The sequence below is a fragment of the Podarcis muralis genome, chromosome 2 (genome assembly GCF_964188315.1).
Source record: "Podarcis muralis chromosome 2, rPodMur119.hap1.1, whole genome shotgun sequence".
In the NCBI taxonomy this organism is placed as follows: Eukaryota; Metazoa; Chordata; class Lepidosauria; order Squamata; family Lacertidae; genus Podarcis; species Podarcis muralis.
The window spans coordinates 86,546,004-86,567,111 of NC_135656.1; the positions used below are offsets into that span (position 1 = coordinate 86,546,004).

Consider the following 21,108-nt stretch of genomic DNA (forward strand, 5'->3'; position numbering starts at 1 on the left):
TTACCTTTTAGGCTTTCTGCAATGAAAACAAATGGCACTTGAAGCAATTTCTCTCCCTTTGCAACGCCCACTAAATAATTATTTTGGGCTGTCAGTGCCTGTGTGTCCTGCTAAAACCCAAGTAGGCTTGGTCTCAAAGAGGTGGCCAGGTGAGAGCAAGTGACACACTTCTGCATTAAAGCATTAGGTGCAGATTCACATTTTTGCAGATTTTTCAGACCCTCGAGGTTTCATTTCTTCTCAGAAGGAAGAATAGGTGCACATTTCTTTCAGCATGTCACCTGTAAGCCTGTAGCTAGGCCTTCTCCAGTAGGAGCAGATCAGGCTGTTTCAAGATATTGCCACTGCCATCCATCTTGGAACTGCTGGAAGACGCTGTGGCCAATGGGGCCTGGAGCTTTGGGCTTGGGAAAGGGGCAGGAGTCGCCGTCGTCCCTCTGCCCCTTCCAAATTTTGGACGTCCAAGTGGAGAGGGTTCCAATGAGCAGCCCTTTGGGATGCAATGAATGCGTGTTCTTCCACCAAAAAGACCTCTTAGCTAGTGCATTTTAGCGCTTTATCGTTTTCTGAATGTGTGTGTTGTTGTTGCTTTCTTTGACAGGTCCATGGGAAGTGCATGTGCAGACATAACACTGCAGGACAGCATTGTGAGAGGTGCGCGCCATTGTACAATGACCAGCCATGGGAGCCAGGCGATGGAAAAACGGGGACACCAAATGAATGCAGAAGTATGTGGGTATGGCGAAGAGAGGGTAGAGATGAAGGGTTGCAATGTAATCCATCTTTCCACCCAGCAGCAAAGCCCGATAACAGCCAATTCATGGAGTTGGGATTTACGATGCTCTAGCGACAGATGGGGAACGGGATTGCCAAGCAACTGCCTGAAACTCCTTTCAGTCTCTCTCTATATGTGTGTGTGCATGTGTGAGCAAATGTGGTTGGCCTATGTGATATATTGTAAAATAGGGTACAAAGAGATTTGTTTTCAAAGAGATTTTGCCCTAGCATTGCCTACTAGAGTTTTGGCCTACGATGAGAGTAGGGGGAAATATATAGATTTTAAAAAGTCCATCTGTTTCTCAGCAGGTACCATTGTAGATTTATTTATCTATTATTATTTATTGGATTTATATACCGCCCTATACCCGCAGGTCTCAGGTCGGTTCACATAATTTAGAGGCTTTCTAGTTTTATTTCATTTCGTCAAAAGAGTAGTACTTCATTTCAAGGTGCTTTTAAAAATGGTAAAGGTCCTACCATCGTTCCTCGGAAAATAATATATTCAGAATGGGTATGTTAGTTGAAATAGTGATTGAAAAGAATACATTGGATAAAGCAAAACTCCAGTTACAGTGAGGTTTTTAAAATCAGAGTTAAAGAGGCTCAACTCTAGAGGTTTAAGGTTTCCATAATCAAAATTCTAACCTCTAGGGATCCTTTCGCCTTAAAACTATGGCGCAGTTAGTGGCCTAGATGGAGATGTGTCTATCATTGCCCAATTTTACTTTTATTGGCCTAATGTACAAGTCACTCTTCCAAAAAAAAAAAAGATTCTGGTTTAAACTAGTTGAGGTGGAGTGGGGTGGGGTATTTGAGGGACGAGGACTGAACATCACAGATACTTCAGGCTAGATGCAGCCCCAGAGACAATATTTACATCCTATCAGAATGGGGTGGGGTGGGTGAAGCTCTTCTCATGTTTTACATCTTATATACTAATAAAAGGCAACAAACTTTATGTGGAATCAGTTTTGCAAATATGATTACAATAAGTGCTTGGTTATCAGCACAAAAGAGGTAGGTTTATCACTTAAATTACTCAGTCTCTGCCCTACCCCTGCAAATCCTGCCTTTTCTTAACTCATACTGATTGAGGGAAATGTAAAAGGAATAATTTATTTGTTTGTTTCATAGAACTCGTATAGTGCTTAGTTGTAAAATAACAGCAACAATAACCCTCAAAGCGGCTGACCAGAAAGCACCACTCACGTCACTGGATTTTCTTTACACATCTTCCCAGCGTTTCCTTGCTCTTAACTAAAATGTTAGGACTAAATAAATCCATGCGAGGGGAAACCCCACATTTAAGTTCTATTCACTTGTACAGTACTACAGTGTGAGTAAGAATCATGTTGCTCCTTCTTCTTTTCCCTCTCCCCCTCACCCCTGGGCTCTGGACAGAGTGTCGCTGTCACAGTCATGCTGAGAGCTGCCATTTTGATCTGAGCGTCTGGTTGGCATCAGGAAAGCAGAGTGGAGGTGTCTGTGACAACTGCAAGCACAACACAGAGGGCTACCGGTGTCAAAGGTGCAAGCCTGGTTTTTACAGAGACAAAGGGAAACCCATGTCTTCGCCGGAGATTTGCAAACGTAAGTGAGGATGGGTGGGTCTGCTAATTTGGATTTCACTTTTTCTTTCCATCATAAATTTATTTCTTCACATTTCTGCAGCAGGCTGCAGTGCTGTTGCTTTTAAAGTCATGAAAGTTCATTGGCATTATAATGTGAATTTCTACGATGATGACGATGATAATTTATTCCCCGCCCATGTGACTGGGTTGCCCCAGCCACTATGGGTGGCTTCCAACATAGTATAAAAACACAACTAGCCATTATATATTAAAAACTTCCCAATACAAGGCTGCCTTCAGATGTCTTCGAAAGGTTGTGAAGTTCTTTATCTCCTTGACATCTGATGGGAGGGTGTTCCACAGGGTGGGCGCCACTACCAAGAAGGCCCTCTGCCTGGTTCCCTGTGCCTTCACTTCTCACAATGATGGAACTGCCAGAAGGCCCTTGGAGCTGAACCTCAGCGTCCAATGTGAACAATGGGGTGGAGATGCTCCTTCAGGTATACAGGGCCCGAAGTACACATTTTTGTATGCACTTTGTGTGACTATTACACACCTTTCTGCAAACAATTTCCCCTAAGGTGATGTATTTTTGTATGTTATTTCCCAAACACATGCATTTTATGTACCCTTTTCCCAAACATATGCATTTTAATACACATTATTTTGTTGGAAAACTGAATTGCAAAATTCAGAGAAGAGCAAATTTGGAATGATAACTGCATTTCTGCTTGCATATTCATTTGAGAAATGTGAATTAGATATTAAAAAGAAAACTGGACTGAATTTCTTCCCCATTGTTAAATGTAAGTCATCAGCACACTTGTTTTAGTCATATTTATATATAATAAAGTAACTGATTGATTCAAAACTACCAGTGAATTTGACGGGGGTGGGGAGGGGAGTTTCAACATGTACAAACTGGTAGAGCCTATCTCAAAGCGCCATCGCTGTATGCTTGCCCTTCTCCAGGGTCAAGCTCTGGTATAAAAAAAGGTTCTACCCATTTGTAGGAGAAACCAGCAGTACATGCTGATCAGGGATGCCATCGTGACATGTGAAATGTTCCCCCAGTCACTGGAACAGCTTTGCACTCTAATACATTTCCTTTCAAAAGATATAAGTGGAAGCAAACGAACTGATGAATGCTTTGGGATTCATGCAGCACCTGAAAAAAGAAGAAAATTCTGAATTTCAGTGCAGGGCAAGACAGGCTGCTGGGCCACTGTTTGATTCGCTAGAAAGCACATCTGTCATTTGAAGTACAATGTCAGTCTACTCTTTTAGTATTCCTGTATCTGTCTCCACCCTACTGCCTTGCTTCTGGTCTTCTGCTGCTACTTTGGTAGACCTGATCCAGGTTTCCTTTGAACTCTTATGCTTCTTGCGCTGTAATTTCCGCAGGGCCCCGGTACTGCTTGAATGGCCCTGTTCACAACACTTCCTCTGTTTCTGCTCTTTTGTGTTTGCCTCTTCTGAAATGCTAGTGCTGGCTCAGCCTCCGTCCCCCTCCCTGCCCTGTTCACCAACTTTTAACCTTTCGTGAAAGCACAAGGAACGAGGAGCTGCCGAGCTAACCTATTGGTGTACCTGACCATATTGCATGACACCCAGTGACTTCTCCTGTAGCTCCTTTCTCTTAACTCTTGAGAAATCTTAGGGAAAGTAAGCTTTGTAAAGCCACCCTACCACAAGATTAGATTTCAAACCTCATAGCAGTTGAAAGATTTGTGCCCGAGTACCAAAGTGGGGTAAATGTTTAAGTTAAAGAACAGAAGGGGAGCAAAACCATTATTTCCTAAGGAATCAACTACAAAGCAGCCAACCTGAATGAAACTGAAGCTCAGTTTTCCAAATGGCTTTTGATCTAATATGGCTGCCTTAGCTCTAAGACAAGTCTTCTCGCAAATAATTTTCTTCAGCATTCACTTCTGGGAATACTGATGTTTCAATGCTTTCCAGATATCCTCTGAATATTTTCTGAATATTCAGGGAAAATCAAAAACAGTATTTGATATCCAGTGGGATTTGATTTCAGTATTTGATCATTAACATTATGTGATAGTCAGCAAGTCTAGTAAAATTATTTGGTAATATTTGATTTGATAGCTGGTATGCATTGATGGTTTGTTCTTTATAGTATTTGGTGGCTGACAGACAAGTGTTTTTTTTAAAAAAACGTAATTTTATTAATCTAGATTTCCAAGATAGCCTATAAAAGAGAACCATAAAACAAATATAAAACAGATCAAAAACATCAGAAACAAAAGCAGTTATCGAGCCACATTTTAGACATTATTTTTTTAAAAAAAAGATTGCTCAAGATTTTAACTGACATGCAAGTCTTTGACATGTGCATTAGTATTTAGTACAGCCATACCTTGGTTTTCAAACAGCTTAGTTCTCAAATGTTTTGGCTCCCGAACACTGTAAACCCGGAAGTGAGTATTCCGGTTTGCGAACTATTTTTGGAAGCCAAACATCCGACATTCTGTACTTTGATTTCCGAACGTTTTGGAAGTCGAACTGATTTCCAGAATGGATTCCATTCGACTTCCATAGTACAACTGTATTTGATTACTTCCAATATGTCACAGTTTGCCACCTGCCAAAATCAAAACAGACAAGATGCGAACAAGTCTGAAGTACCTGACTTGTGAAGTAAAATTTGAGATGCGATTTTTGAATTCTTACTTGAAATTTCACATAGTAGTAGTAGTAGTAGTAGTAGTAGTAGTAATAATAATAATAATAACTTATCATTTATACCTCGCCCATCTGGCTGAGTTTCCCCAGCAACGCTGGGCAGCAGGTTGAGTTTGGCAATATTTGAAAAATATGTCAGATTCAAATTATTCCTTTCAGTTTTCCAACAAGTTCTGCTCCCTGTTCGCGCATTCTGTGGGAAAAGTCTCTTCTGTCACATATCAAGCATGCAGAGCCTACGTATAGCGAGTTTGTACAAACAAAGGTTCTTTCACAAGTTGTGCTGAACGTGTATGTGGGGGGAGAGCTCCTGGTTGCCATCCTGTGCCCCCTTTCTATGTGTGTTGACTGTGTACAATTCTACTCAGTTGCAGCCAATGGAGCTGCACAGGTGAGGTGGCAGTGCCACATAGTGAGAGGTGGAGGGGCAAGGCATCAGAAGTTTGGCACAGTGTGGGCACAGCACAGACACAGTGGCAGGAACATTGGGTTGTCTCCCCCATAATGCCCGCACTGTGCCAAGCTCATTTTGCCCTGCCCTTCCACCTCTCAGTAAGAGGCTTTGCCACACCATGTTTAGAGACAGGAGAGCAACACAGCCTTACCAGCTACTCCTGGTCCTACTAACTGGGCATTAATCTGCCTTCATCCTACCTCACAATTCCGATTTGTACCACACCCTGTCCTGCTGACCTTCAGCAAAAGACCAGAGGGTTTGCGATGTACCAGTAACTCATACCCTCAGCTTATTTTGGCTGAGAAATGCCATGTTAAATATCCACCAGCTTACAAAATAAAAATAATTTTAAAAATGCTGCGGATACCAAAGAGGAAAATAACAAATTTGTCACAGCAGATTGCACAGATGTTTGTGGGATGAGCAATGGAGTTCTCAGCCCCGTTGTGAGAAAGGAAGAAATGCTTTGGGGAAGGGAGAGAGGGAAAGGAAACTGCCATTGTCTCTCCCGTGGGCACTGGGTTGGAGAAGGAAAGGCTGAGGGGGAAAGCTGAATGAAATACCCCATTAATCCCTTCGTGAAAAGCTTGCTTTAAGGGTGTTCTTCCATCCAGAGCAAAGTCCCTCTGTTAAGCTGGAAAAGGCCCTCAGGCTCCTGAGAAGAAAAGCGAAGAGGACTTTCTGCTCAGAAGGAATCTCTCAGCATTAGTCACAATAATCGAACACATTCTCTCTTAATCACCAGTAAGAGGAAAAATGTGTTGTATAACAGTCTGAATGCTCTGGTGCTAGCCAAATCCTCCTCCACAGAGTTCTCATTGGTAGGGATGCACAGACATTCCTGCAAAATGAATTGAAAGGAAATAAACCAGCCCAAACAGCAAACACATAAACATGCCTTCCCCTTCCTGTCACCTCTGTTCATCCCTGAACTTTCTTCAACTCTTTTGGTATTTTGCTGGGTGGAAGGACAGACATGCACATTAGGGCAGATGGGGCATTGCCGGCTTACCTTACTTGCAGCCAGTCAGCAAGTGGCTGGGCACACAGCTTTGGTTTCTGTAAGGTCTACAACTGACGACACAGGAATGCATGATCAGATTTCCTGACTTTTTTTGTTTTAGCAGTGAAACAGGGCTCCAATTTTTATTAGAGCAGGCATAGGCAAACTTGGCCCTCCAGATGTTTTGGGACTATAATTCACACCATCCCTGACCACTGGTCCTGTTAGCTAGGGATCATGGGAGTTGTAGTCCCAAAATATCTGGAGGACCGAGTTTGCCTATGTCTGTATTAGAGCAACACTAGTGAGGGACAGGGGGCTTAATTTAGAGCCGGCCCTACTGTTAGACAAAGTGAAGCAGCCACTGAAGAGTGGTAAATGCGGAGGGGTGTCGTGCCTGGCCGGCCTGCTGCCCTCTGGTGTGGTGGAGGACTCTGCCCCACTGTCAATGTTGAAGTAAGAACCAGCTGCAAGTTAGGCTGGCTTTTGTACATGGAATGGGAGTGACCACATCTTGCCTTTTATCTCAGTCAGCAAAATGTCTTGGGCTGGCCCTGGCTTAACCCTCTCCCACATTCCATTTCCCATTCTAAATCATGCCCACCAAGCTGCTACTAGTCCTCATGGCAGGAGGGGCTAAACATAGGACTGATTCAGGAGCATGTGTTATTTCCTGTGGAAGGCGGACACTTCATTGGGGGAAACAGCATGGGGAAATGGAGCAAAAGGTCCTCTCCCCTTGAAAACCACACATGGGGGGGGGGGAGAGAAATATCTGGAGATCCAATCACAGATCTCCCATTCCATGTGAATTATGGCCTTCAAGTTGCAATTCTGCTAACCAGGGATTTGCTTAATTTCCACTAACACCTTCAATAGGATTGAAGCCACTTAAGTGCATTCAGGGTACCAGCCAAGGCATGTCACTTTCTGGTTCACTGTGTTTTTTTTATATATTCTGTTGGAAGCCACCCAAAGTGGCTGGGGCAGCCTAGTCACATGGGCGGGATATAAGTAGTAAATCATCATCGTCTGAAAATGCATCATTTGAAAATTGATTGTGTAGAAACAAGAAATACAGAAAGAAGAAGGACACCCACACCCAATCTGACTGGCTTGACACAAATAATCCTGAAGTGCCATTCCACATATGGCTAAGTGTACTAGGTAGATGAAAGCCATTTTCTTTTGTTGTAGCATAGATAGGAAAACTGGAGCAAACAGCATTAAACTTGTCAGAAGTGTGTTCATCCCTCTACCCTTGGAGTCCATGTGTCAAACATTTCATTAATGCCAAAGTCCAAATTTGGGCGAACCATTCCATCAACAAGTCTCCAGTGTTTGGCGATAATTAATTTAGCCGCCACAATTAGGTATATACAGGCAGTGACTGTTGTACACGTGTCCGATTGATGCTTGAGCATGCGCACGCTCATGTCCACGGACCCAGAAGTGGCTGGAAAAGGGGGTGTAATGGGGAAGGGGCATAATGGGGCTAGCTTATGCATGGTCCACCGATGCAGGCGGTGGCCAGGAATGCAACCTGGAGCTAGGTTTTTACTTAACACTGTTACAGATCGAGAATCAAAAAGAAAAAGAAGAGCAAGTTTAAGGTCAGATGAAAGTTTCTGATTAGTTATGCATTCCGTTTCTTGGAACCCTTTCTGCCAAAACAAAGTAGCTTTGGGATAGGACTACCACATATGCAAGAAGAAACCAGGGCTAAACATAGGACTGATTCAGGAGCATGTGTTATTTGCACCCTCTCCAGACTCTAACATCCTACAAAGTTGTGATGGATATAAATACCAGTCCTGAGTAAGCTTAATCGTATTTTCTTTTACCTTGGCTGAAACTGACTTGAGGGGGTCCAGATTGCTTGCCAGCCTTAAATATGGGTCCACCAACATCGCCCCTCACAACATGTTTTTTCATTTCATAATTAAAACCTGGTAGGGTTTGAGAAAGAACTTTGCAAAGCTTAAGAATAAGGCCTGGGTCTAATGTCTCTTGGTTATAAATCGGTGATTCAAAAGAAGTTAAAGGGCAAGCAGTCTATTCCGAGAATGTTGTGTTTATGCATCTGACATAAAGCCCTTGCAGAGATTCTGTCCCTGCAGGTGACTGTCGGCTAATCTTCTCCATTCCACACTGCGCTTTCCCATTCAGCTTGCTCCTGCCACCTCATGGGCTCAGTGAACACGACTTTCAACCAGAGCTGGAAATGCCACCCAAAGACAGGATTCTGCTTCTGCAAACCAGGCGTTGCAGGCCCCAAATGCGACCGGTGCCTCTTGGGCTATTGGGGATTTGGAGAGAATGGCTGCCAGCCTTGTGACTGTGCCAGAGATTGTGACAAGCACACTGGAGAATGCCTCAACAAGTAAGCAAACTCCTTATCACAAACTGATAATGTGCAGAATCCCTAGGCTGGTTCAGTCCTTGCTCAGGATTAGGATATTATTGCCTAACTGAAGGATACAGAAAATATCATTGCATCTTTCTGCACAGAAATCACTAACGATTGGTTCTTAGAAATGTTCCTTGCTTGACTTTGCTTATCAAAACTCTGGAGCTAGCATTACCTCTCTGTCACTGAGTAGTAAGTGAATGAAGCAGAGGCTACCTTATCACATCCCGGGATCTAAGTGCCATTTCCATTTGTTCTGTTGTCCTCTTCTTCCCAGTTACGACAACCAGGCTTTTTTCAATATTCCCATTGGTGGAAGAATCCCTGACCTTATTCAAACACCAGCCAATGAAACTGAAGATGAGTGGCAGTGGAATGACCACGAACAAGGGTTTTCTGCACTAAGACATCCAGGTATGGATTTATATCGTTGCACGAAATGGACAGATGCCAGTTATTACTTTTACAATTGAGTGGAGCGTTTTAGATTTACAGAGTATTTGTCATAAGTTATTGTAGCGACTGAAGGGTACTTGAGTCTGATCTCTGACTTTCTTTTTATTTAGCATATATATTAATTGTGTGATAATTTCCATGCAGAGTGTTTTGCTTCCTACTTAGAAAGCTTGGCTAGATAGGGTGGTGTTTCACTTTTGCCATTTAAGCATCATATTTGCAAATAAATGATTTCTCTTTAAAACCTATTTTAATAAGACATACTCACCTTCTTGGGCAAGGTTCTTGGACCAAATCTAGGCATTCTTGGAGGAAATTGATTTTCTGGATCAATTTCAATCGGGGTTTAGGCCTGGTTTTGGCACAGAAACTGCTTTGGTGGCCTTATGCGATGGGCCTCTGTCATGGCCTTTTAAACTCTGTGTGTAGTATGTATTTTTGTCCTTTTATATTCTAAACGGCCCTGTGATCCTTACTTAAAGGGTGGTATAGAAATTTAATAAATAGATAATAAAATAATAAACAATAGCAACAAAACATTCCGATATTTGAAAGCGTATGTGCATGTGTACATGAAAATAACTTGATTTCTCTCTTTGCCAAACTCACCCAACCCCACTTTCTTAATGTGACCCTCCTCCTTCAACACTGGCCTGCGATTCCCTGGCTAGAAAAGTGTGTCTGCAAAGAAAGGATACTAGGAAGCGTCACCAATTTCTGCCAGATGAAATATGCTTACGGTAAGTGAGTAAAATACCTTCTCCCATTGTAATAAAGGTAAAGGTACCCCTGCCCGTACAGGCCAGTCTTGACAGACTCTAGGGTTGCGCGCCCATCTCACTTAAGAGGCCGGGGGCCAGCGCTGTCCGGAGACACTTTCCGGGTCACGTGGCCAGCGTGACATCGCTGCTCTGGCGAGCCAGAGCCGCACACGGAAACGCCGTTTACCTTCCCGCTTGTAAGCGGTCCCTATTTATCTACTTGCACCCGGGGGTGCTTTCGAACTGCTAGGTTGGCAGGCGCTGGGACCGAACAACGGGAGCGCACCCCGCCGCAGGGATTCGAACCGCCGACCTTTCGATCGGCAAGCCCTAGGCGCTGAGGCTTTTACCCACAGCGCCACCTGCGTCCCCCCATTGTAATAGTTGGAACCAATTGAAGCCCCAGAACATCTTTCCTGCTGCTCTTCATCTTTCAAAACTCCAAAGTCTGTAGCAGAGAAGCCTAACGTCTGCACAAAGTAAACTCGGATACTTAATGCTCCCATAAAAATAACAATTATAGATGATGCTCATCTTACACTTATTTTACTTACACAATTGCATAAATAAATGGAGAGCGGCAGAATGCCAACTTGAATAAAATATTGGAGGAGGCCAGGTAGGCCCTGCTCTGCATAATGGATCACAACACACACACACACACACACACACACACACACACACACACACACGAATGGCACTGCCCATCATTTTTCAGGGGGCAGCCCCCTCAAATATTTTTTGGGGGGCAAAGGGACCTCAGCCCCTAGGAGTTGGCTCTTATCAAAAGCGGAGTAAACTCACTTTCTATTTATTTTCCTCCCACCCAGCCAGAGCTGCGTTCACAGGCTTACCTGGCTTTGTGAAGATGGTGTAGGAGTTCTGGGATACTGCCAGACCCTCTGTGCCTCCTTCCCAGAGCTGGAAAGGAGGTGGGAGAGCTGTAGGACCCTGCCGCAGCCCTTCTACGCCCTTCCAAGAGCTGGGCAAGCAGCACTCGGCCTTGCTGGGTGGAGGTGGTTCTGGACGTTCCTGGCTTCAGGCATCATTGTTTTCATGCTTGGGACCCCGGAATGAAGCCCTCGCATAAGATGTGTGTTGCCTGTATGAGATTGAATTTCTACAACTCTGTCTAGATATTATGTTATGGGTTGGCATTTGTGTTTTATGTTGTGATCATTTGATACAGGGCTGTATACAGCTATAATTAGCAAGATATGTAGTTTCTCCCTAAGACAAACTATCCAAATTCTATGACAGCTCTCCGAAGGCAGTCTGCTAATGCGTTTGTGTATTAATTAAGATGTGCTATAGCCACATCTTCAGGTTCTGCCAACCAACACAGCAAAATAAATTGCCCAGTGTGTAAAATTAATTGTGTTTCCTTTTGTGCTCTTTGGCAGTAATAAAAGCAAAGATCCTCTCCGCTCATGACAAAGGAACCCATGCAGAAGTCATTGTGAAGGTCAAGAAGGTTCTGAAATCAGGAAGAGTGAAAATCACGAGGAGTAACAGAAGCATCTATCCTGAGTCTTGGACCAACAGAGGGTGCACATGCCCAATTCTTAACCCTGGTAAATACTCTGTATTTATCCCTGGCATGTCCATGTAGGACAGGAATTTTCTCCAGCCTGAAACCCTGGAGAGCTGCTGCTAGTCAGTGTTGGCAGTTATGAGTTAGATGGAGCAACTCTTTTCCTCAGAAAATGGGCATGGCAGTGCCAACCCACCTTCAGTGCTTCATGCCCCAAAAGCACTTTAGTGATCTTGTGTGGGTTGCCCTGTCACCACAGAGTTCCCACCTGTTCCACATTAGGTCAGTGTGAGATAATGGTAAAAAGAAGGGACCATATCCAGACGATGTATTATTTGCTTCAGGTGGTTGGTTCTGTGACATAATCACCGCTGAAGACCTGCAATTTGCATTGAAGGTAAAGCTCCCATTGGAATAAGTGGGAGGTTTTCCCCTCTATGCAAATAGCCAGTGTGGGGACTGCAGAGGGGGCAAAGAGTTAAAACTCTCCTATGCCACATGCCAGGGCTCTGCTGTAGATCAGGCGTGGTCCCAAGCCTGTAATTTACTTTTGAGAAGCCAGTCACAGAATTATTAAATACTGTACATGATGGGCGCTTCATTTGTTTTGGCCCTTAGTGCCAGAGTCTCTTGCATTATTCCTTCCAGTTTCATCGCTATGCTTTGTAACTTGATGCACACTGCCACATAGGTCCTGTTGTCCTTTAAACGAGAGTCTGGGAACATGCTTTGGATTGTTTCTTCCATTGAAAGTCCAAGTAATTAGAGAAGGAACTAGTTTACTTCTGGGCTTCATCAGATTAGGATGAGCAAATACGTACTTCTGAAGGTCGCAGCAGTCTTGCCCTCATCCCTTGATAAATTATATTGTGCTTTTTTATTGTGACTAAATTAAACACACATCCACATTGACTGAAAGGAAGTGTTTTGTCTAAAATGTAGGGTTTATAACCTAATCACTCACCATGATTAACATGAGAAGACTTTCCCATCAAATGCCTAGAATACCACCACTGTTTCGATTTCCCATTTTCTTTCTGCCCCATAAACTGAGGCTGGAGACAAACAATAGCTTTCTTGAAAGAACTGACAGCAATTTGAAAGAGGGTTTGCTGCTTAGGGTGTATAAATGTACCCTGTTTTCATTTATGGGAAGGAGGAGGTTCAGGGTTTTGTACCATTTAAAAACCTGTGGACCAGTTAGATCTGAGTTGACCTGGGACAAAAGGAATGAAGGGAAGATTCCTTAAAATGGTTGATGGGTTTCAAGCCTAACAGTAAAGTGGTCAACTTTCATATCCTGCCAATTTATTTATTTTTTTAATTAGATTTATATACCACCCTTCATCTAAGGACCACAGAATGGTTTATAAAAGCTCTTCCTTTATACACCTATGGGGTAGACAGTGATCATATTCCTCTCCCTCCCATTGAAATCTTCACTTAGGAGAAATTCAAATTGAAATGATGATGCAGAAATGTAGAGAATAAACTCAAGGTTGGAAAAACAAGAAAGTGAGAGAAACTGAAATTGACCTATTTCTCCACCCCTACTTCCAGACAACCAGTTTATTGAGCTTTCATCCTGATCCGTTTGCACAAATTCTGCAGGTCAGATGTCACCTGCTATTCAATGAACCTCCCTTCTGATTTGTTTTCAGGGAAGTGAGATGATGCTGTGTCCAGCAAATGTTACCCCACGCTTTATAATGCATTTTTGTAACACTTTCCTTATTGCAAAAAACCCCAAGTTTTAGAAGAAGTGAGTCTGCTGCAGAAGATCCCCAAATCAAATTTAATTGTGCAACCTGAATTTGTCAATATGTGCTGAAACCCCACCTGAAAATAATGACAGTCTGGAAGTGCCGAGTCAGGGGTGCCAACTTGAATGAAATATTGCGGGGGCCCAGGGAAGCCCTGCCCTGTGTCACATGACACAGGGCACGCACACCATTTGGATGGCAATGCCCATCAACTTTGTGGAGGTCTGGCCCCCTCAAATATTTTATTGTGGTGGCCAAAGTCCCCGTGGCCCCTAGGAGTTAGCTCCTATGCAGCTAGTGATGCAATAATAATAATAATAATAATAATAATAATAATAATAATAATAATAATAATAATTTATTTGTACTCGACCCATCTGGCTGGGTTTCCCCAGCCACTCTGGCTGGCTTCCAACAAAATATTAAAATACAATAATTAATCAAATATTAAAAGCTTCCCTAAACAGGGCTCCCTTCAGATGTCTTCTAAAAGTCCGATAGTTGTTTATTTCTTTGACATCTGATGGGAGGGCGTTCCACAGGGCAGGTGCTACTACTGAGAAGGCCCTTTGTGAGGGAAAGGCTTTAACGAAACAGTAGGGGAAAGACGAGGTGGAGGAAGGGAGTGGGGATGCTGACACAAAGTCAGCTGCGATTTAAAGCAACAGTAGAAAAAAGGCGGAAAACCCCGGAGCACTCTGACTGGCTCCTCAGATCTGTGTAAACTAATAAAAATATAGTTTGACTTTTCTCACTTGTTTAGCTACTTGTCCATCTAACAACTATATGGATCTGTCATGATGATATCCAAACATAACTATTGCACCTGTGAAATAAAGATCCATTTATTTATTTAACAAACTTCAATGACTTCGGAGGGTGGTAGGTCACTGCCAGTTTTTGATACTGGATTGTAGATCACAGCCTACTCAAAGTTGGACATGCCTGGACTAGATGACCCTCAGAGCCCCTTCAAATTATGCAATTCTGATTCTATGAGTGGAGTAGAGTTTTTGAAACAGCATCTGTTGGAGGTCCTCTAGTTCTTTATTTTGTGTGAGGAGCAGGGGACTGTCACGACCCCCATCCAGCTGTAGAATTCTATGACTGAGCAGGGAATTGAGCGCAAGCCCCAATCCAGCACTATCCTCAATGCCACACTTTAAAGCCCTAAACGGCCTCGGTCCTGTATACCTGAAGGAGCGTCTCCAGCCCCATCGTTCAGCCCGGACACTGAGATCCAGCGCTCAGGGCCTTCTGGCGGTTCCCTCGCTGCGAGAAGTGAGGTTACAGGAAACCAGGCAGAGGGCCTTCTCGGTAGTGGCGTCCGCCCTGTGGAATGCCCTCTCAGCAGATGTCAAGGAAATAAGCAGCTATCCTATTTTTAAAAGACATCTGAAGGCAACCCTGTTTAGGGAAGTTTTTAATATTTAATGCTGTATTGTTTTTAACACTCGATTGGGAGCCGCCAGACTGGCTGGGGAAACTCAGCCAGATGGGCGGGGTATAAATATATTATTATTGTTGTTGTTGTTGGCATGTGGGCTAGTTTAATGCAAATGCATACAAGCAGCAGAACAGAAAATAATTTGCAAGTCCAGTTTTGACTATATTTGCATTCCCTTTCTTCCTGAATGTCCACAGAGTGTCCCTTCCTGTCCCTTTTTGTTTTGTTTTGAGCAAGGGGAAGGGCGTCTTTGGGAAAAGACAAGGAAATAATCCACACTCGCCCCTGCTAGTCCCGTCTGGCACTGCATTCATCAGGAGTTTCTGCTGTGCGCAGCAGTCTGGCTCCCTGCCCAACCATCTCTGTGCCATTGTACGGCATGTTCTTCCCTAGCTGGTGACAGGAAGTCCATATCTAATCTCATGGCATTAGAGTATAATCATAAAAACTTCATTTATGGTGTGGTGCAGTGCAATTGCAGTGTGGGTTTATTTTTAAGTAAAAATAACAACAACAACAACAACAACAACTGCCTTTGTCACCAACAGAGATATAGCACCTTGAAAAAGAAACTGCCACCTTTCCCCTGCTCCCTAAATGTAAAGTCTGATTGGGAAGCCATCAGTTGGCATTGTTTTAACTGGGCAATATATTACTAGAGAAGGCAATCCTTTGGTCCATTTAGCTCAATACTGTTGACACAGCTTGGCAGTGGCTCTCCAGGGTTTCTGGCAGGGGACATTAAATGTAAGAAACACAAACAGTATAATTGCATTTTAGCTTGAAATTTAGCTAATTTCAGTGACTGCTCACGAAGCTGTGTTAATGATGCACGAGCACCCTTACATTGGTAAGTGAATTAAGGCCTGTGGTGGGATTATGCCCCGTTAATCTCAAGTCAATCTACCATGTAAATGCAGTGTAAAAATGTCACGTAAGTTTTCCTCATATTATTTTTGGAACCTGTAAAGACTTGGGAGCCGTGGCGTCATTTTCCTTAATATAATTAAGACTCTTTCTTATAACTAGTTACCTGTAATAAAGTGCATTTCATGAAATGTTTTGGCCATTATGTTTATTAAGTTTTGCAGGTGTTGACAGGCTCGTCTATGATGAGGGTAAATAAGACTGGTTCCCCAATTCATTTGAAGAGGTCTCTGCTGTTGTGGGTTATAGCTAGTAGAAGAAATGGGGGAGAATGGGTTATTACTGCTTTTCAGGGCCAAATGAGGGTCACATACCCCATACTAAGTGATTATGGCACTAGCCAGCCCAGTCATCATGTCCAGGCTGTGTTGGTGGGGCATCTGTTATTACTGTCAAAGATCCCTCTGCCTAGCTGACAATCAGGCAAATCTATTGCTTGCAGTAAGGACGCACTGACCACCCTTTTGCCTTTATTGTGAGATTACTGAGCAGCCTACAAGGAGAAATGATCTCTGAGCTAGCATCATTTCTCAAAGCAGGGATATGATCCTGTGTGCTTAGTACTCTTCGCAGCAGGGAGGGGTCATTTTGGTTGGTTTTTTAAATTAATGTGAAATCCGCTGGTGGATTTAGAATTTACTCTTTTTCTAACACCTTGCTGTTCTTCTTCCAAACCAGGTGTAGACTATCTGATAGCAGGACAGGAAGACACACGGACTAACAAACTTCTCGTGAACATGAACAGCCTGGCGAAGCCCTGGAAAGCTCACTGGGGGAAACTAGTCGCAGACATGCTTCGAACTGGATGCAAATAATACCTTCTTTCAAAGCAAAAGCCACAGACTTTGCATATGTTAGTAATGTTGCAGTGAAAGGCCTAAGTAGTTCTCTTGATGTCTATCAGAACATTCCTAAGGGGAATTTAAAAACAGAATCTCTCCCTCCCCACCCCCGTCATATTTTGTGTTTTAGGGAGGCATCTTGTGCCTTGAGTTCTTTCTTCCAAGAATCAAAGGACAACGACAAAGGACAGTGACAAACAATCCCAGCCCACACAGACTTGGAAACCTCAACCCTTAACTTTGTTTGCCTAGGAATCACAGCTTATAGCTTGCCCACATCGTTTATCCAGAGCTAAACCCCGCCCCCCCCAGCCAGTGTCAAGATTACAAAATGCATCCCACATTGATGCTTTCAAGTCCCATCCTGATACTACTAACGCATAAACTTACAGCTGCTTCACTAAAGCATTTGTTTCAGGGTGGGTGGGTGGCTTTTTTGAAGCAGCCATAAAGGATGAGCAAACAACTTTGTCGAGCTTTGGAGCGACAACATGCTCAACGGTTGGCCTGTCACATGACTCCCGCTTTATTCGGCAATCTTTTCAGCTCACTAAGCAAGCTACAGTTAGAATAACATACGCAGCCTTTGGGGGTCCTTAAAGAGTGTGTACGTGCGCCCTCAGCATTTGCACCGGGATGGAAAGATTCTGTAGATTTATGTTGTCTGTGTCCGAACTTTGCCACCAGAGAAGCAAACAGGCAGAGCCTGTGAGATGGTAGAAGAGGCTGAACGCCTTCCCAGGACTTAGCCCCTTGGGGGATTCTGGGAAGTGTGTGCACTGCGTACAGGGAGGGGGGCATGGCTGGGGTCTGATCCTGCAGGCAGGAGTCTCAATGGACTTCACCTCCGTTCTTTCACAGAGCTTCTGGGGGAAGTGGTAGGTGGGGAGAGTTGGATTAGCGATTACAAAGACTGATGAGTGGAGAGTTGGATTAATATCATTTGCCTTCTCTAGGGCTGTTCTCTCAATACGTGCACCAAATCAACAATAGTTCTGGCTTTAACTTTGAGCCCACCTGCTCTCATCAAAGGTCTTCTCCCAGCTTGCCCTCCCCCCGGCATCCATTGCACCACGCAAATTTCAGGAGGATTTCTGCTAAGAAGGGCTTGTGCAGCACCGATGATTCCTTTGTGAGGGAAGAATGCAGCACCGGCCCACAGTTTCTGCATGCAAGTAGTGAAAGAAATCCTGGAAGTTGATTTGGTTTGGCGTTGGTAGATTCACCAAACCACCGCAGAAGAGGTTGCAGGGCCGCTAGTGAGACATACATTCAAGGAAACATCGGCTACCTCTGGGAACAGCCATGTGGTTATTCTGATCTGCTCTTTCCAAGATAATATTTGAGTCTCAAGTGCTGTCCTGCTAATATTTCATGTAAAAACTGTTGGGGTTATAGCTGCCAGCAACCACTTGCCTGCAGCAATTACGTTCCGTTTAAGAGCAGGGCTTCTCAAAGAGCTCTCTTCTCTAATATGAAACAAAGATGGTCAACTAGTGTTGCTGGTATTCTCTATTTTCTGTTGGTTGGTTGAAAGAGAATGGCACCATGAAAATGCTTAAGTGTTGGCCTTTCAGAAACACAACAGCTTGTCTTATTGATCTTGCCTTGTTTTACTGATTTAGCTGTGATTCCTGCAGTGCAGAGGATTGGACTACAACTCTACAATTCTGATTCTACAATTCCTGAAGAGCTGAAGCACTTGTGGGCAGGCACACAGCACTCATGTAACTGCATCTTGCATCACCTGCAAGGCTGGCAAGTAGCGGCTAGTCAAGGCACACAGAAATCTGCAAAGATACAAAGGCTACCTTTGCTTGCTACACTGAATCATGGTTTAGCATATGTGTGTGTCTCACAGGCTCATACTCTTTCCCCTCCTCTTCCGGCATAGCTGGCAGATTGAAAGCTTCTGCTTCTGACTAACCACAGTTTACTGTGCCATCTGTGGCTCATCATGACTATGTTAAGTTTAAACAAGCCCGCTGCAGTTAACTATGGTTTGAAGTTGCCTTGTTTGAAACTAACAAGAGCTCATGCCAGTCCAAATGAAAAAGCAAACCATGGGCTAAGCAAAAGCTTTCAAACTACTCCTGGCCCATGAGATGAGAGGGGACATAGGCTTATCTCGCTGCAGCCCTGTCCTGCTTGCTCATGTCACTCTAAACCATGTGTAAAGTGCAGCTTTCACCAGACCTGCCACCCCTCGAATCAGGTAGCCAGATACAGCTAACAGGACATGTTTGTCCATTGGAAGAGGCTCAAGATGCTTACAAAAATACACACACACACACACACAACAATCCAGACTTGCTGCAGTTACTTTCTTCTGCAGCTTGAGAGCTCCTCATCACCCCCACGGCTGACATCTTACCGAAGGACACACTAGTTGTGCTTTCCCCTCTGTATCTACTTTTTAGTTTGCAAATCACTGCGTGCACATTTATTCCTTTTAAAAAACAAGAAGTTTTTAACATCTTGCAAAACCGCTCAGGCCCATCAGTTCTCTATACAGCTAGCTTCTATTGCAATATGCCAAACCTTTTTGCGTGAGGTCAGTCTTGCAGAGAAATTGCTAGGTCCATACACAAAAAGTGAGTGTACCTCCATGAGCTTGAAATGGTGTTGTCTACAGAAGCCACACCTGGAACATGAAACTTGGGTCACACAGGGCAGTCTATTGAAAAGATATTACAAGGCAAGGAGACTTGCATTCCTTAGCATTTACAAAGATGTAATATTGACCAGACTGGCTTAACTGAAGGCTTCCATTTGAAGTCAGGCATCCATTAGGGACACATTTTCATCAATTGTAATCGGAGAATAGAAGATGCGTTGCTCAGATATTACTTGTCCTAAAGATTGTGAAGTTTGTTTTGAATGCCACTCGGCTGCAAGAGAAATGGAAATCTAACTTCACTTAAACACGTGGAAAGGTTATCTGTAGGTTATGGGAAACACTGTCCGATGTGAAAAAATGCTCGTACTTAACCACAGGCCAAGGCCTTCTACATACAATTGTTCTTTTATTTAGACTCCGGTATGCATTTCAGGTACTCTATGAGTAGAAGCCATTACTTCTAGTTGCTCACAGTTTTCATTAAAAGTGCTAAAGTCAAACTGGATACAGTATTGTAAACTACATTTATATTATATTGTCTAAATGTAACACTGACTCCTTCATATTTTGTTATGACAAGAAGCATTCAGTGATGTAAAGAGGCTAGCTAAATATTGCTATAGCTCATCCATATAAAAAATGGATTAACGTAGATCTGCTTTTGTACCTGCAGTTTTGTGGGTACCAAAAAAAAGGTGCATGGGCAAATAATACTTAGGCTCAAAATCCCTTGACTTACATGGAGTGGCAAAAATGAGTTTATTAACTGGACAGGAGAAATGATGGCAGAAGGATTGGGGGAAGAAAAAGTTATGTTCTTAGAGCAGCCTTTCTTACTTTTGGGTTCCCAGGTGTTTTTGAACTATAACTCCCATCATCCCTAGCTAGCAGGTCCAGTAGTCAGGGATGATGGGAGTTGTAGTCAAACAACATCTGGGGACCCATAGTTGAGAAAGGCTGTTCTGGAACTCGGATAACCAATGGGGGCCCCCTCCATGTGCTCTTGGACTACAACTCCCATCCTTGGCCACTGGCTATGCCGCTTGGGGCTGTTGGGAGCTGGAGTCCAACAACAGCTGGAGGGCGCCACCTTGGTGATCCCTGTTTTAAGAGGCAAGAACCAGAGAGGAATGAGGGATTCTTAATGGAATGCCCTAAACTGGGCAATTTCACAACAGGCCCATGCACCACATTTTTGGACTTCTATTCGCTTTATAAAAGCAAACTTGCAATATGCATATTGTTTCACGTGCTTGTGAACTAGAATTATGCCAATTTCTGTTCTCACATCACAGAACGGGAAACAGAAAGCACGGAGACCGGACATGTTTGCAACTGCTCTGTTGGTTACACATGCCCCACCCAAATAAATACTGGTGTTTACTAAATGCTGAAAATGAAGTTCTGAAAGGTAAATACTGTACCTTAAAAATAAGCCATTACTGAAGAATCCTCTTCCTTCTCACTCCTCCCTGCTCACACTAGACAGGTTCTAAAATGGGGGCCAATATCTTCATATGTAAATCTGTGGCTGCCTTGAGGCCTTACAGGAGCAACAAGAGAGCCATTTCCCACGGTGGCCCTTAGGTCCTATGGCAGGCATAGGCAAACTCGGACCTCCAGAAGTTTTGGGACTACAATTCCCATCATCCTTGACCACTGGATCAAGCTAGGGATCATGGGAGCTGTAGTCCCAAAACAACTGGAGGGCCAAGTTTGCCTATGCCTGTCCTACGGTGTTCAAAGGCTGGCAGGACTGTTGTGGGATGGCCACACAAAGAAGCTTCTCCCAGTCTCTTGCGAAAGGCACATTAACACCCAGATTCTGTAA

General features: G+C 43.7%; 1 protein-coding gene across 1 annotated transcript in view; it reads left to right on the forward strand.

Moving 5' to 3' along the window:
- LOC114591761 (netrin-4-like) overlaps positions 1–19,826 on the forward strand; it is a 59,846-nt gene extending 40,020 nt beyond the window's left edge. The window contains exons 4-10 of the mRNA XM_028719236.2: positions 602–728; positions 2,182–2,370; positions 8,687–8,900; positions 9,205–9,341; positions 10,055–10,123; positions 11,548–11,718; positions 16,494–19,826. Of these exons, the coding sequence (XP_028575069.2) occupies positions 602–728; positions 2,182–2,370; positions 8,687–8,900; positions 9,205–9,341; positions 10,055–10,123; positions 11,548–11,718; positions 16,494–16,630 (1,044 nt within the window). The 3' untranslated portion in view covers positions 16,631–19,826. The remainder of the gene's footprint in view (positions 1–601; positions 729–2,181; positions 2,371–8,686; positions 8,901–9,204; positions 9,342–10,054; positions 10,124–11,547; positions 11,719–16,493) is intronic.
- The last annotated feature ends 1,282 nt before the right edge of the window (positions 19,827–21,108 follow it).